General features: G+C 39.1%; 1 protein-coding gene across 1 annotated transcript in view; it reads right to left on the bottom strand.

Moving 5' to 3' along the window:
- Window positions 1–612: 612 nt before the first annotated feature.
- Window positions 613–16668, bottom strand: part of b3galt1b (UDP-Gal:betaGlcNAc beta 1,3-galactosyltransferase, polypeptide 1b) — a 60662-nt gene continuing 44606 nt past the window's right edge. Inside the window, exon 2 of the mRNA XM_084907847.1 lies at window positions 613–3178. Coding sequence (XP_084763973.1) covers window positions 1961–2947 — 987 coding nt within the window. The 5' untranslated portion in view covers window positions 2948–3178 and the 3' untranslated portion in view covers window positions 613–1960. The remainder of the gene's footprint in view (window positions 3179–16668) is intronic.

Raw genomic sequence — 16668 nt, 5'->3', positions numbered from 1 at the left:
CTGACATCATATAGTGATCTGTCTGTTTTTCTAGCTAAATAATAAAAAAAAAACCTTAATGTAGACATGTTAAAAACAGTTCTTGCATACACATAAATTATACACTCACCGGCCACTTTGTTAGGTAGACCTATTCAAATTCTCACTCAAACATCTAATCAGTCAGTTGCATGTCAGCAGCAGTTATGAGCATCAGAATGTGAATTTATAAGTGACTTTGAACATGGCATTGTTGTTAGTACCAGATGAGATGGCCCGAGTATTTCAGAAACTACTGATCTACTGGGATTGTTCTTGCGCAACCATCTCTAGGGCTTAGAGAGCACAGTCTCAAAAAGAGAAAATATCCAGTGAGCTGCAGTTTTCTGGATAAAAATGCCTTAATAACCAGAAGAGAGTGGCAAAACTGCTTAAAGCTAAAAGAACGGCAACAGTAAGTCAAATAACCGCTGGTTAAAACCAAGGTATGGAGAGGAGCGTCTCTTAATGTTGGACTTTGAATCAGATGGACTAAATCAGCAGAAGACTATATTGTAAAAAACACAAAAAAAGCCAATAAAGCTGCAATCTTTCACCACCCGCCAACTGATGAAACTGGAAGAAGGCACTGAGTAAAAGCAGTATTATAACTTTAATTATTCAAGTATTTGTTTTTTAATATAAAAAACATACAATATATAACAACAACCCCTTATGGGATAGATGGTTTCACAGTAAATGCCACATTAGCTTATAATACTACAAAACCTTTGAAAGAAAAATAAAAGGAAAAGGAAATTTGGCTGTGAACGCCACGTTGTTCAAGAGACAATGTTCTCGATGATGTCAGAAGCAGTTCTTCCATAATTACTGATACGCCAGATACATATGATAATTCATCAAGTCGGTAATGGTCTTAGTTACAATTAAACTGATACTTGTACGACATGATGCTGCATTTCTCTTGATGTGTGGAAGAGGCCGATGAGCTGAAATAGCTGATGATATACAGCGTACATAACCAAGAGCAGCAGCTGCAGTAATGAGAAGCTGATAGCTGAAACACATAATTACCTCAAGAGTGAAAATGTCAGAGTGGGAAAACAACAAAATGCATCTAAAAACTGAAATATACAAACAGCTTTCTCAGAGAAAAAGGTGGTGAAATGAGGACAAAATGTAAACAAAAACATCAGGAAAATTCGAGAAAAAAGACTGATTAACTGTGCGGGCTGATTAAAACCCAAACATTTGGCCTTATAAATTCTTTTCATGCCAAATTATCCTTTCAGCTTCTGTTAGATGATTGATAATTGACTGCAGCCTGTTTTCAGCTTTGTATGATTTAAAAGTGAGAGCACAGCATGCGACCTGGTTTCGTTTTTTTCTAATTAGAGTTACATTTGTATTCTTATTGTAAAAGAACTCTTCTCTCACTTCTACAAAACATTTCTGAAGTGCATCATACAGGGATCTAATCTATGGTAAGTAGATACTTTATTGATTTCCACACATTTTTTTCTTTTGGCTTGCAATCCTTAGAGAAGGTCAGGCTTGCTCGGTCAGCAGCTGGTAGAGATTCAGTGTCATGCTCAAGGACACTTTAGCATAGAAAATGTTGCCGACTCAAACTGTTAGGCCACACTAATTAATGCTTAACGCTGATTGACTTAATGCCTTTAAAGAATAGTCTACATAAATTGGACCTGGAGTATATGAACAAATTACTTTCACTAACAACACCCCATTTTAATTATGCATGAGAATACACACTTTACAAGCCTCATGCATTCATTAACAATCATGAGGTGAGATATAGACGTAGATGGATGTTAATGGAAACGTCTGTCTTGAAATAGACTCGCAGCAGCCCTCTCAGTGTTTACATCATTCGGTGATAATACTTTAAATGGTGAAAAAGGCAAAGAAAAAGGGAAAAATAAAGTTTTTTGTTTTGTTTTGTAAGTGTCTCTCGTGTCCCCTAACATCTCAAGTGTTTCTTGCTGGACATGTCATTCCAAATACGGTGCATCTCCTCCGGGGAGATCTGGTGGACGGTGATAACCCGCCTGTATCTGCAGAGGCTGTAAGCCATTTTCCAGTGATTAAAACCACTGTTCTGATAAGGGTGTATGCCCAGCTTTCGCAAACACAGTCCCACATAGACATCCTCCAGGTGCAACAGTCTTGTGTGTAATGAAGTCTTGTAGATTAGCTCAGCTACATCTGCTGAGAACACGTAGCCGGTGCCCGAGCAGAAAGGTGGGTATTTGCTTTCAGGATACAAGTCTCTGGGCATGTACCACTTGCTGCGCATATCTCTAATGGGACCACCGTTTATTACGTAGCCAGTGAAATATCTCCTCCTTGGTTTGGTGTTGGGTTTCAGGAGCTTGTAGATTAGATTGTCCATGTTGACAAAGATGTCACTGTCTGTCTTCATGACATACTGTGCTTTGGGGCAGAAAGTCGCCACCCAGCGCATTCCCATCATGGTCTTGAGGGTTAGATTGTGGTAGGAATCGATAAAGTCCTCCACCACGATGTCATGGAAGATCTGACTCTCCTGTTCCACCATCTGGTTCAGCACAGGGTCCGTGTTCCTGCCCAGCAGAAAGATCGTAAGGATGCGGACGTCGCCGAAGGTCGACTCATCGCCCCAGGTCTCCCTGATGGCCTGTCTCGCATCAAACTCTTTGTGGGTGGTGCTGATGAGAATGACCAGAAAGGGCGTGACGCTTTCGCATTTCTTGGGCTCATTGATGACAAACTCAAAGGCGTGTGGGTTAAGGGGGCGGGTGCGGATGTTGTTGAAGGTGATGTTTTTATGAGGTTTCACAGTCTTCCGTATAGGCACTGACATGTGGCCAACGTACGTGGACGTCGGGCGAGTTATGCTCAAGTACCACAGAGCGCTCGCCCAGCAGACCACTGTCAACAGGTATAAACATGACACTTTGGAAGGCATTATGCTGCATTTAGGTGTGTTTTAATGAGTAGGATCTCATAAGGCTTTCTTTCCATTAGTGACGTTTCACCTGGCGAGGCAGCATTAAGCTGCTCCAGCATGCGGTTTGACATTAATGGTCAGTAATGGATTATTTCAGACAGAAAGGATCTTTTTTGGATTTTAAAGCACTTTAAAACTGTTTGGACGTCCGCCTCCCTCTTTGTGACACTGCTGCTTCTCCATTTACATCTGAAAGAGAGCGAGAGAAAGAAAACATGAGAATAAAAAAAGGATGTGTCCCTGAAAATCTTTAAATGAAGTTTGTTTCAATCAGCTGAACTCAGTAGAAGCATTTCCCACAGCGCAGACTTAGTTATCAAGAACAATTCAAATAAATGAGGAAATGCTGCTGAGCCGCTCAAAATCACTCACTAGATTTCTAGTTTGTATCTTTGTAAATCAAGTTGGAGGAAGAAAGAAAAGTACTTGGATGAACTCAATATCTAATAAAAAAATATCACTGCAGCAAATATGTGGGATAAATTGCGAATCATCTGCCGTCTGGAAAAAGCAAATCATTGCCAGGCACGTTTATTTTCTGCATTGTTAAAACTCACTTATTATTCAGTGGGAACCCACATGAGTGTGAGGGTTTTGTGAATGCTGTGTATCAGGCTTGGTATAGATCGGGTGAAATGTTGTGATTGTGTGATCACGACTGTCACATTTTGAATTTCATGTATATTTGTTTAGCACATTAGTAAAAGTGTTCAGATCTCTTTTATTACTTCGGGCAAACGTAAGTATTACTGATCAAGTACGGCCTTAAAGCCACAGGCAGATGAACTGAATAACACTTTGTCACAATGCAGTGCTCTGCTGGGAAACCTTGGGACCTGGCAGTCATTATGTAGGTGTTTCTTTAATACTCAGCGTCCACTTAAAAATGTTGCGGACTAAGCTCCAGGGCAGCAACTTTCCCCAGGAGGACAATGCACCCACAAACACACCACAAACAGCCCAAAGCTAGGTCAGAGATGTTTCAGCTTCATGAGGGGACCTCGCCAACATGAGTCTGGTCATTGTAATGACTAATTGGAAAACTCTCCTACAAAGAAAGGCTTTGCACTAAGAATATAAAAGTGTGATAAAAGCAAAATGTACAACAGTATAGTTTTTAACACTATTAGATTATTACACAGTAGCTTATCCACTGACACTAAAGCTCTAGTCCCCCTGAGACCGTGAACTAAATAAGTGGAGGAAGGTGGATGGATGGTAGATATTCTTAGTACATCTCCAGCTGACAAGTACGGGTTGTTTATACAGCTCTTTTCTAGTCTTACTCACCACTGAAAGGACTGAAAGTACTTTAGATTACAACTCACATTTTTTAAATCATACATACAGGACTTTATACTATGCACTCCAAGTTCTTTACCCAGCTCATAGTTATGGCCAATTTAAAATAACTAATTAACCAAATATGTCTTTGGACTGTGGGAGGAAGTCAAGGTACCCTTAGGAAACCCACACAGTGATGGGAAGACCAAGCAAACTCCACAAGCAAAAGCCTCAGCTGGAATTTCAAGAAATGTCATAATCCTGGGCCTGTTTGCCCAATGTTGCTAAGTTGTTCTAAATTGTGATGGAGCTTCTAAGGGTCAATGGGATATCGTGTTATTCTTGGTTTGAATATTAGTTTTTTTCACATGTTAATATTGGATTTAGCATTCTATTCTCAGTTGTATTAGTTTCCTCCCTCAGTGTTCCCCAGCTTCTTGTGTCAAGTCCCTGTGGTCTTAGAGTTTGTTTACATCCTGTTTCTACAGTCGCGTCTCTGTCAATCTGCTTCCTCTGTGTTCGTCTCTGTCTCCCGCGAGTCTCTTTGTCTCGCCTCTGTCATCTCACTGTGTCCGTGTCTCAGTGCTAGTGAATTCCTGTTTTTTTTTGTTTTTTTTTTGCGTGACAATCACTTGTCCTGTGTGTGTCGTGTTCAGTTTTGTTAGTCAGATTTAGTTCATCTGTGTTCTCTGGTGTATTTAATCTCCCTGAATTCCTTGTGTGTATTTAAGCCCTGTTTCCTTCTGTACATTGTCGCAATCTCCATCATTTTGCGTGTCTCCCTCATGTTTAAATCTCCTAGTTGATTATTTATTCCATTCCAAATTTCCTAGTTTGTAATTTTCCTTTAAGTCCAGCAATAAAGCTGCTTTTTTCAGTTCAGTTCTGCTTCAAGTCCTGCACATTGGGTCTATGCCTCAGCCTGCCACATACAGCGTTTGTTGAAAAGAACCCTCCTGCTGTGAGGATGTGAGGTGGCAGTATGGTAGAAATATCAAGTGAACTGAAATGGAAGAAAAAAAAAACATATATGAATCCGTCCTTAGGTACAGTACACCTGTATAAAATTTACTTCACGGGCACCAATATGGCTTACATGGTTGAGTGGGTGACCCACATATCAAAGATAACTGCAGAGGCAGAGACTATTTCCCTTCTCCCCACTTTACTGTCTACTCTCTGCACTACACTTAAGAATAAAGACTGAAAACGCCAAAAAATACAACTTTAAACATTTACTTCAGGACATCCGATCACTTTTTTTGTCTAAGCAGACAAAACAATAACACCTTTCATTCACTTTATTACTGTAACCTGAATTAAATACTCGTGCCTGCATATCACTGAGCAACAGATCTTGTGCCATAATCTAAAAGACAGCATTTTCAGCATTCAGTACATCATCCCAGTGTGGAGGTTGACATTTCACAAGAGTAGAAAAATGCCCTTTAAAAAAACACAAAACAGAAAAAACTCAACCAAAAAGCAAAAGTATGCTTTACAATCTCTCTTCTTCTAGGGCTCAAAAGAGCTCTGGGGTTGGCAGGATTCTGCAGCGCGATATGGTGGCACAAAGGAAACACTGTGCCATGATAGGACCCTCCCCTGGGATGCCCCCTCCCCTGTTTTGTTCTGTGCTGCACAGCTATACAGTCTGCCTGCCACACATGTCTTTCACTTGTTTATTTTCTGAGCAGTCATTCTGCTGCATGGACGCTGAGATGGAATTTGGCTGTCCTTTTACGCAGGTGGCTGAGCTCCCTATAAAGGATATGTTAACATGTAGATCATGTCTCACAGCTTTTTGAAGCTCTCGCTGACTTTTCTTTTTGTTCAAGGTAGATCACACTACGCATTTCACAGGAGAATGGCCAAAATGCAGTAAAGCCCTATATACCCATCTTCAAAGCTGGAAAGCAGTATTACGGCGCCTGATCCGCGGCCCCGAACCGTAGTAAGGAAACCTCTGGCAGTTACTTGAAGGCGCCGTGACTGGCTCGTAGCCAGGTGTTTTGTACCAAAAAGTGATTTCCAATGTTTCCGTGTATTTTTTATGTGTAATATCTTTACGTATGTTGGTAAATAGACTTCGGTGAACAGCGTTTACAAAGGGGTTATATATAGAATTAAAAAATTATCTGTTTTTTCAAGTATCTTTACAACTCTGTGTTATTGTACTTACATTATAACCAATCCGGTCCTTTATCCCCACTTAAAATATTTTTACAGAACTATTGTAATATTTGCTGCCATTTCTGCTGTCCTCTTGGCCAACTTACTCTTACAAAAGACATTTTTAATGTTAATGAGATTTTTTTTAACTGCATAAATAAAGGTTATACAAAAGTCACTGCCAAAAACTGATTGCGCCTTCTACCTTGTTACACGAATGTTGTTTGTGGCTCAGTGTGACTTTGTGTCATCCATGAGGGATGCATTTGACATATGTTTCACATATTATAGCCCAACAAGTTACTTATAGCAGTTCAAATACGAGCAATCACTTTTTGGCAAATACCGGAAATCAGTTTTTGGCACAACCGGCAACTTGCTTACTGTACAGGTCAACTCCACTAGTGAAAAGATGGAAAGAGGCGTGGGAAAACTGCTTCACCGAACTTTATTTCTTCTCCAAGGCACGCACACTGCGTACAGTGGGCTGAAAACAGTTTACTCACAGCGAGCATCACCGACACACTCTGGCTGCCGAGGAAGTTTTTATATTCCTTTTACTACTTTTCTTTACATCCCTTTTTCTCTCTCTCTTCACACACCCACTCTGGCGGTCCCGCTACACACATCCCAAATACATTTCCCATCAGGCTTCACCCTTAAAGGGCCATGTCTGTAACAGCAGCCTGAGCAGACAAATATAGCCATAATGACATGACTTTAATTCCATTTACCAATAGAGCGTAATTACCTGCAGTCTATACCCTCATACAAAAGGACTCTGTTAGACTAAAAGACAACTGAGCCACAACAAAGACCACACTTGCAAAACAATGTATTTTCCTTTGTAGAAAATAATCTATCAGATGAATTAGTGCTTTAAGGAAGATAAGCCTGTGAGAAATCGGCGCTATAAATGAATCAATAACAATTTTTTTGTTTAAACTCTGTGTGAGGGAAAACAAACTGTAGACAAACAGTGTCACGAATTGGATATTATGGTCAAAAATGAATGTTTATGATATAAACAAGACTTTTACAAAAAAAAAAAAACAACCCAAAATGCAATGATAAAAAAGTAAAATTCATTTATAACGCTGTTTATTCTGTATATTGTTTTTAGCAAACTAATTAAATTTATGCTCAAAGTACAGGTGCATGCAGGTGGCAAAAGAGGTTGCAATCGTGCACAGTTATTTACAATATGCACTTTATTGACACAATAACACAGTTATCGCCAATACACGGCTGTGTTGACATCCCTACTTTATAGGGGCAGATCATCACTCCGAGGCCATCTTAAAAAATGTGTCTACTCCTCACTTTCCCCTTGTGTCTTCCAGCCAAACTTATTTCTCACAATATTGGCCTGGTCCTCTTGTGAAATCACTGTTATATCTCATTGGATTTACAGTGGTAAACAGTTGTTCCCTTTAATAACAATTTACTCTGACACGAGAAATACACAGAGGCGTCAATATGTTCTCGTCCCAGAGGAGGGATGAGGGTCATGCACAGGGAAGACAGTATAACAAGGCCAGGAACGAGAAATGGCTGTTTACGCTGGGGCTAATGGCGCAGTGAAAACAAAGAGCTGCACAAACACAAGGCCCATGTAGACTTGCTCAGATGCATAATATATATCAGAGCAGGCTGATAGAAAGGTGACACCTGAGTCTGATACCTTAAAATCTTATTCTCCAGACTGAAGCAAAGTCTACCAGACAAATGAGGCAGCGATTATGTGATTGTTCATTTCGCTGTAAAGCATAACCTCCACCGGCTTTTCAGAATAAAAATGTCTAAGCTGGTCTGCATCTCTAACATACCTGCACAGGATGAGATTAAATGACTAGTAATCTGTCCCTGAGTCAGACTGATACAGGAGAAATTGCTTTTTAATACTAGTGAAAGAGTCAGGCATGAATTTAGGATTCTGAATGGCAAAACAAAAGAGACTGAATTTTATAATGCCTTGTTGCTCTATGGTTTGATAGTGTTTTAACCAACTGATAAATCACTTGTGTGCTGATGATGGTTGTGCATCATTTAATCCACCTTTGTGGCTGAGATTAAAAAATATATATGTACAAACAGCCAGTTTTCTTAGCCTGTAGTAAACTGCTGCACAGGTGATAGGCATGCAGATGTTAGGCCTGATTGTTAAACACAATCCAACCAAAGCACAATCTAATCTTAACGATCTTAATGAAACCCAGGACAATTATATGCTTTCTGCTCTACTGCAACTTCTTCAGCAACAGTTTCTAGAGAACATTTTGCTTTCATAAGCTAAAGTGGTAAGATAAATATTTAATAAAATAAATATTTTAAAGAATCAGAGTAAAATGCAGTATATATAGTATGCTTTTCTACTCAATAAACCCCAGAGACTGTTATAAGACTGTTGTGACATGATGCTTAAAAGTCATATTAACAAACTTAAGTATCCACTTGTAACTTTAACATATATTGACAGATTGTCCTACAATTATGTTTCTCAAATGGTTGCTTGAGGAAGTGATCATATCAAGGTTGACCCTGGAGAGGATCTAATGCTTTTATTTAGATTGTAACATAGCCCAAATGCACAGCAAAAGTAACAACGACATAGAAGCTTCTCAAGGTGAACACAGAAAAAAATAATTGCCAGGCATGCAAGTACACTATATACACCACATACACAAAGAAATGGGACCACACGTGATAATCTTTCAGTTCAGGTGCGTTCAGTCCCATTACCACACGCATATAAAATCAACCTGGCCGTGCAGTCGGCCTCTACAAGCATTTTGTGAAAGAATGGCTCATTCTAAAGAGCTACGTGAATTCGGTCATGGTACTGTAACAGTTAGTTCAAAAAATGTCTTCCCTTCTTCCCTCTGTGATCAGCAGTCAGTGGTTTTATTGGAAACAAGGAGGCTTTACAGTAGAAACCACAGCAAAGCGGCAGACAACCTAAAGTCTAGTAGTCTAGTAAGGCTCTGCTGATTCAAATCTCCTCTGATGTTAACATCAGCACAAAAAACCTGTGCTGGGAGTTTCATGGCATTGGTTTCCATATATGAGCATCTCCTGCAGGTATGATACAGTATAGTGTATAATCAACTGATCTAACTGACTAAAATTGGACTAGTCTAAAGCAGCATTTTAGGCCTTAAAGCACCTGCCAAGTTTGAGACAAGGTGTCTGACAAGGTATCAGGTCTAATGATAATAAAAAATATATTTTAATCATGGGTGAGATCAGGATCCAATCACTGTACCAACAATATGAAGAAAAGTAATATTGAAGATGATGAGCACCATCTTTTAGATTCACACAGTTTATCCATATGAGTGAAGCCATATGTGGGTGTCTCTGCTTTTGTTTCTCTTGCTATAGCACGGAGCAGAGCCTCCAAGTGCATTCCCAGACCTTTGCAGCGCTATTATTTCAAGCATTCTCCATAGCATAGGATGTCACACTGTCACAAATGAAATGTCCCATCATTCTGTGTGAACAGATTGGCCCAGTTGGCAGCAAGATGGTAAAATAAAATGGTCTATAAGGAAGGAACAGGTGCACACAGCTTCGTGTTTAAGCACTGAACCTTTAGGACACGAAGCACGACAGAAACACAACAGGGAGGGGAACGGAGAGGGTGGCGGGGGGCATAATTAGCCTATACTACCAGAAGAGATTCAATTTATCGTGATTTATTATATCGCAACCAGTAAAATTGTATGAGGAGCAGGGCACAAAGACATTCATTCATCAACACGACATTTCTTTCTGCGAGCGTCTAGGTTGACTGTTTGGTGGACTAGTTTCTAAAAAGGGCTATTACGCACTCCTCTGCACACAACAAAAATGTTTTGATTCATGGCCCTGTGACCATCTGTAGAAAGGTCTCTAAAGTGTTTTTCCAATAACGACGTCTCAGAGCTAATAGATTGCCAGATTGAATTAACTGGTTCGTACAAAGCTGGAGTATTAAGGAGGGCCTGTGCCAAAATTTTAAATTGATTACTTTGGGTTTCATTTGACTTGACACTTTCGAAAATTGCTAGTTATACTTTTAATGATATGTCATTCTAATGGCAGGACTTTGGACATAATAATATTATAATACATGCTTTACATTTTAATAAGAACATGCTCCTGCTTCTTATTTATTGTTGGTTTTATGAAGGTTGGACTCTCCTTGTCCTGACCTGGCTAGTAACAAATTGAATGATACAGCTAATGAAATTCTGGTGACAGGACCGCCTGATGAAGCGGAGATGTGAGAAAAAATAATACGACTACTGTAGCACAGCAAGTGGTAAAACCTTAAATCTTCCCGCCCAGCAGTTTATTGGCAAAAGCCACATTTGCTTGCTTGTAACTGAGACTTCATCATCCTTGGAAAAAATGGAAGAGTGACCATGCACTCGTTTCAGGACTATTTATGTTTTCCCCAATTGAACCTCCACATTTTATGAGCCTTTTTTCTGGTTTTATTAAACATAAATCAAGCTAAAAGCTCCGCTGAAAAGACTTTTTGTCAACTATAACACTGGAACCCTTAAACATGAATGAGCCTATAAAGCTTTTTCATCACTCCGTCTCTATAAATGTTACATTGCAGAAAACTGTTGTGTACTGTAAGAGCTGCTCTTCTGGAAACACAGATGGCTTTAGTATATCAAGGGAGAAAACACAGACCTCTACTGAATAATGTGGCAACAGCGATGACAACAGGCTTTAAATAAAACCACTGAATATGCAGAGCCAGTTCATTTATTTTCTTCATGTTTTTATGTTCTTTTTGCTTTGCTAAGCTAGCTTTCCTGTTTTGATGCTAACAGATAAAGTGCATACATTATGAAGTTGTAATCACTCATCATGGATCATTCTGAACAGCAAGTTTGATATGACATGAAATCACATAACTAGAATTACTCTTCTACTATGAAATAAAAGAGTTATAAAATATGATTTTGAAATTAAAAAGCTTTGAAAATTAAACTTTGTAATTAAAAACTTGCTGCAACAGTGGCACAGAAAAACATTGATTTTACAATATTATGTCTTTTTTCTTTAAAAATAAAATGTCACTTTGGGTTCACCTTCTCTTCATATAAGATAACAGAAGAAATACATTGGGAAAGTTGCATGCTCTAATTTGCACTCATCTGTTTGTTTATCAGGTACAATTATTCATCTGTGAGTTAATGCAAATATCCAATTTCAGAAACCGCAGATCTGGGATTTCCCCACACAACCACCTCTGGGGTTCACAGAGAATAGCCTTAAAAAAATATCCAGTACGCAGCAGTTCTGTAGATGAAAGTGCTCTCCCTGTTAATGGCAGAGGAGAATGGCCAGGCTGCTTTGTTCTGATAGGAAGGACTACTCTGACCACAGAAGACCACACCGAGTGCCTCTCCTGTCAGCTGAGAAAGGAAACAGTTTAAACAGGCTCTACAAAAATGGACAACAGAAGACGAGCCCTTTAAAGCCTGAACCATGAAATAATTGCCAGAAATTTCAATATTTATTTTCTTTTGAAAAAAGTGTGTATTTATTCAACCTTCTGATTAAATGAAACAAATAAATATTAATTTGAATATGTGAGTTTACATTTTTATAGTATTTGTTACTTTTTTGGGTTTTTTTGGGGCGAAAAAAAAAAAATCAGTGATCATGTAGAAGTCTTAAAAAACTCACAAAAACTCATGTATCAAATATCACTTGGTTTTAAAGAGTTAGAAGAAGGTTGCCTGGTCTGATGAGCCTTGATTTCTGCTCTAACATTCCGATGGTGGAGCAGAACTTGGCATTGGTCAGTGGTTCAGACTTTTAATGGTGTGGGGGATATTTTCCTGGCACACTCTGGGCCTCTTACTACAACTTACGTGAGTATTGTTGCTGACCATGTCCATCCCTTTATGCTCACAGTGTACCCATTTTATGATGGCTACTATCAGCAGGATAATACGCCATGTCACAGAGCACAAATCATTTCAAATTGAGATTAGAGAGCAGCAACCAAGACTCAGTCACTGAACTGACCTGGTCTCTGTGTCCCTTATCTGTTAAATAAATCTATAGTGTGAAAGCCAAAAAAATCAGTTTCACCTGAGGCTAAGCGAGCTGATGAGCTCCTGCGGGTCAACCTCAGTGCAATAACTGCTAAATGAGGTGTCAGGAACTGATTTTTAACCTAAAAAAACCTTTTTATTTTTGTCAAATAACAAAGTATATACATGCCTAACATGCATATAGCAAATAATACATAGAGGGAGAGGATTTAAAATCAGATGAACACAACAATCAGATTCTCTATTTTCCACAGACTCTCGCCTTTATCGCTTCCTGACTGAAATATTAGTGGGATGCTGTCATTTGCATATTTTATGCTTAGGGCTTCATCTAAATTGTGTTCTGCTATTATAGCAAGCCAAACACTGGGGGGAAATCTATACAGGCAATCAAATAAGTGATGCAACATTAAGCTGAATGAAAACTTTTGATAAATTCAAAACATAAACAGGATTCACTATTACTTTATTCAGAGGAGGAGAGATAATATCGTATGGGTATATTCTTAACTTGAAGTAAAGGAATATATTAACAAATACTAATAAGACTAACTGATGATGATTAAATATACAATGTAAATGAGAGCTTGTTTTAAAATTTGAGAGGCAGAAGACACAAAACAGACAGGCGGATATGTGTTTTTCCCCATCTGCGTTATTAAGCTACCATTCCACTGGCTTGCTCCAGGTGAAATTACCAGCCTGTTTAAGCCGGCAACATTCACGGTGGCTGACTTAATCAGATACCTTATTTTGTCTACGTCTGTCCAATCTTGAGAATTAAAACTACTCAAAATTAATTGGCCATCAGCAAGTGTGATCATCTTTACAAAAGCAGATGTTTTGTCAGTTGTCTGTGCTGGTTTGGAGCATTTACGTGTGTACTAACGCAATGCCAAGGACAAAAGACATCAACAAAGATGTTCGTGAAACAACTGTGGCTGCCTATCAATCTGGGAAGGGTTATAAGGTCATTTCCAAACAATTTAAAGTCCATCATTTCACAGTGAGCAAGATTCACAAGTGGAAGCCATTGAAAACTGCAGCCGATCTTCCCAGCAGTGGACGTCTCAGCAAATTCACCCCAAGGTCAGAACATGCAATGCTCAGACAGTCTGCAAAAAAGCTCAAGAGTTACATAGTAAATGTTAAAATTCAGGACAATAAAATCTGAAAAGATACTGAACAAGTATTCTATGTTTGCAAGGGTTGTGAGAACAATGCCTCTTTTCTCCATAAAGAACACAGAAGCATGGCTTAAGTTTACAAAGCTGCATCTGAACAAACCAAATGACTTCTGCAACAATGTCGTTTGGACACACGATACCAAAGTGGAGACGTCTGGCCATAATACAGCACCACATTTGACAAACTCTAAATATCAACTATCAAATATCAACAAGGAGCCACAGGACCCTGGCACCTTGAAAACTTTCTTTTTCACACGACGATGTGCTGCGAGACAAACAGAGCAATCATAGTAACTGCAAGTAACCCTGTGCCCTTAATGATATTCCCGTATTGTTTGCCATTATTGCATGATGCTCGGGGTGGCATTGTGGTGCAGTTGTTAGCATCATTACTTTACAGCAAGAAGATCTTGGGTTCAAATCCATGGCTGACGTTTGCATGGTCTCCTTGTGTCTGTTGCTACTTTGGCTTCCTCCCATAGCCCCAAAACATACATGGGTGCATGGGGTTAAGCTAACTGATGTTTCTAAATCGGCCATAGGTGTGAATATTACTGGGAATGGTTCTGTCTCTGTGTTAGCTCTGCAATAGTCTGATGAACTGCCATGGTGTACCCTGTCTCTGACCCTGTGACTGCTAGGTTAGCCTCTAGCCCCCTCCGTGACCCTGAATTGAAGACGAGGAAATCGATATTTCTTTTTATACTTGCCAAATCATATAGTGTTCAGAGTTGGCTCTGAACTGCTAGGATGATATACATATATCAACAGGATTAGTAACACTTTTAGTACACAATAAGACATAATGTGTACAACATTAGGTATATGAAGTGGATACTGTTCAAGTGAATTTCATGAGAAAAACGACAAGCATTGAAAAAAAGGCTCCACTGAATATTATCCAAGCAGCAATTATACTGCCTCAAAACATACTTAAAAAACCCGAGTTAAGTAGAAATATATAAATACAGTTTCCAGGAAACATAACCATGTTTTTTTTTCTGTCTTGTGCTGCGCTTTTGTTTTTGTTATATTTTGCATAACAGTTAATTCCAGTGCAACTAATTGTTTGCTTGCATGAAGTTGTCCTCGAGCATCTCCACTCCTCTGGGACACAAATGTACCTATTAACCCTTTGAAGCCGGTCGGAGCGGGAACGCTCTTTTTTGCCTAACTATTTTTAAATCCCAGTAGCACTGCAACCGCACAAGCTAGCGCAATAATTTTTTTTGCATATGAAACCGGAGGAGTTGTACTTACATCTTATGCCATCAGCTTGTCCTAAGTCACGGTTTCCTTCCACATAAAGCTTTTCAAAAATTGCATAAAAAGCGCTTGCAGGAACAAAAACATAATATTCCAGAAACAGCTTTGCCGATCCGATCAGCTGTTCGTAACACTTCCCACATTGAAACAGACGTCAGCGCGAACGATCGCATGTCCACCATTTCCGGCCCGAAACCGGAAGTGACTTCATTTTCGCGGAAAATGTAGTTTTTTACTTGTAGGCCTTAAGAGCCTATACTGGTGTTTTTATAAGTCATGTTTGACTTTATGCTTTTCTGAATAGTTGCTGGGATGCTTAGAACTCGAATTCCACAGCTGGAAATAGTTTATTTTGATGCACATGCTGTTTTCTTTGCAAATTTGCATCATAGGATTGTTTTTCGTTTTTCCTGCAGTATATAAAAATTGGTGTATCTCAAAAATAAAACTATGAAGACACTCAAAATAAATTTCCTGTTGTTGTAAACTATTTTTTGCAACTTTTTTGTATTTAAAGTTTTGAGGGATAAGCCTCTTAAATTTCTCCAAGTAGAAATATATGTAAAAACAACAAAAACGATTTTCAATTTTTTTGTAGTTTATTGCACTTTTTTGCAATTAATGTAGTTACTATGGACTTAATGCATACATATTATTAAAATATGGGCTATAACAGTTGTATTGATATATAGCAACTTGAAATGCTCCCAAAAATGGCACTACAGCATGTAAAAATATAAAGTAAGCTCTGGCGGACTTGGTTCTATGGTAGGTCTTAAAGGGTTAACAAGCCGGAACATGAAGCTTTCCAAGGGATCCACCTTCAGACACAGAAACTATTGCTGGGGCTGTAAATAAACCATTAGCGGTGTCGGAAACAATAAGATTCATTTTCAAGTTTCGCCCTGACTTGACAGGCAGGCATGTACTCAGTGCAAGAAGCGTAATAGCGCTGACACAGGAACGACAGGTGGGATGAAGAGTTAAAGTTTCCGACTCAGTGGGTACTTCTGGGACTCTTCTCTGCTATCAGGTGTTAGCAATGAGGTTGAGTTGAATATTTTAAAAGCAGAGCAAACAAAAAAAATCAACTGGGGACTTCTGTTTTCTCTCAAAACAAATGCTGGCCACTGCCCACCTTTGTTGGTTCCCTTCAACAAAGGCACCCAGTGCAGCATGCAACACACAGAATATAAAATGGTCTGCTTTACAGCTTGGAAAGGACATGCTGTCGTGGTGCAGCTCCTTGCCAGTTTTAATCTGTCATCCACCTCATCAATATTTGAAACAACTTTCAAAACTTAGAGCAAACAATGACTTGCAGAAAGCTTTCTAAATTCACAGCTCACTTTTACACCTGTAATTCATCAGAGAAATGTTGTAACAGGCTGTTAGTTTGATGGGCATTTAATGCCGCAGCACAGGAAAGTGGTGCCGTGGAAATGTCAAGAATTGTAAGAAATAGCATGCAGCGTTTCTCTGGATTCCATGGAAACTGTCAAGAAACTAAATAAAATGAATAACCCGCACTAATTTCTCAATTTATCACAGGCGGCTGGAAGACTATGAAAATAGATAAAACAGTTTATTGCACTTTACTGATCTGAGGGAAATGCAATATAGAATAATGATATTGTTAATTAACATGATCCCATTAGACTGTCGTTGTGAAATGGTACATCAATGGGGTCGGCTGCTC

The sequence above is a fragment of the Perissodus microlepis genome, chromosome 16, assembly GCF_051167445.1.
Source record: "Perissodus microlepis isolate ML-2025 ecotype Zambia chromosome 16, ASM5116744v1, whole genome shotgun sequence".
NCBI classification, from domain to species: Eukaryota; Metazoa; Chordata; class Actinopteri; order Cichliformes; family Cichlidae; genus Perissodus; species Perissodus microlepis.
This window is presented reverse-complemented; position numbering and strand designations above follow the sequence as displayed.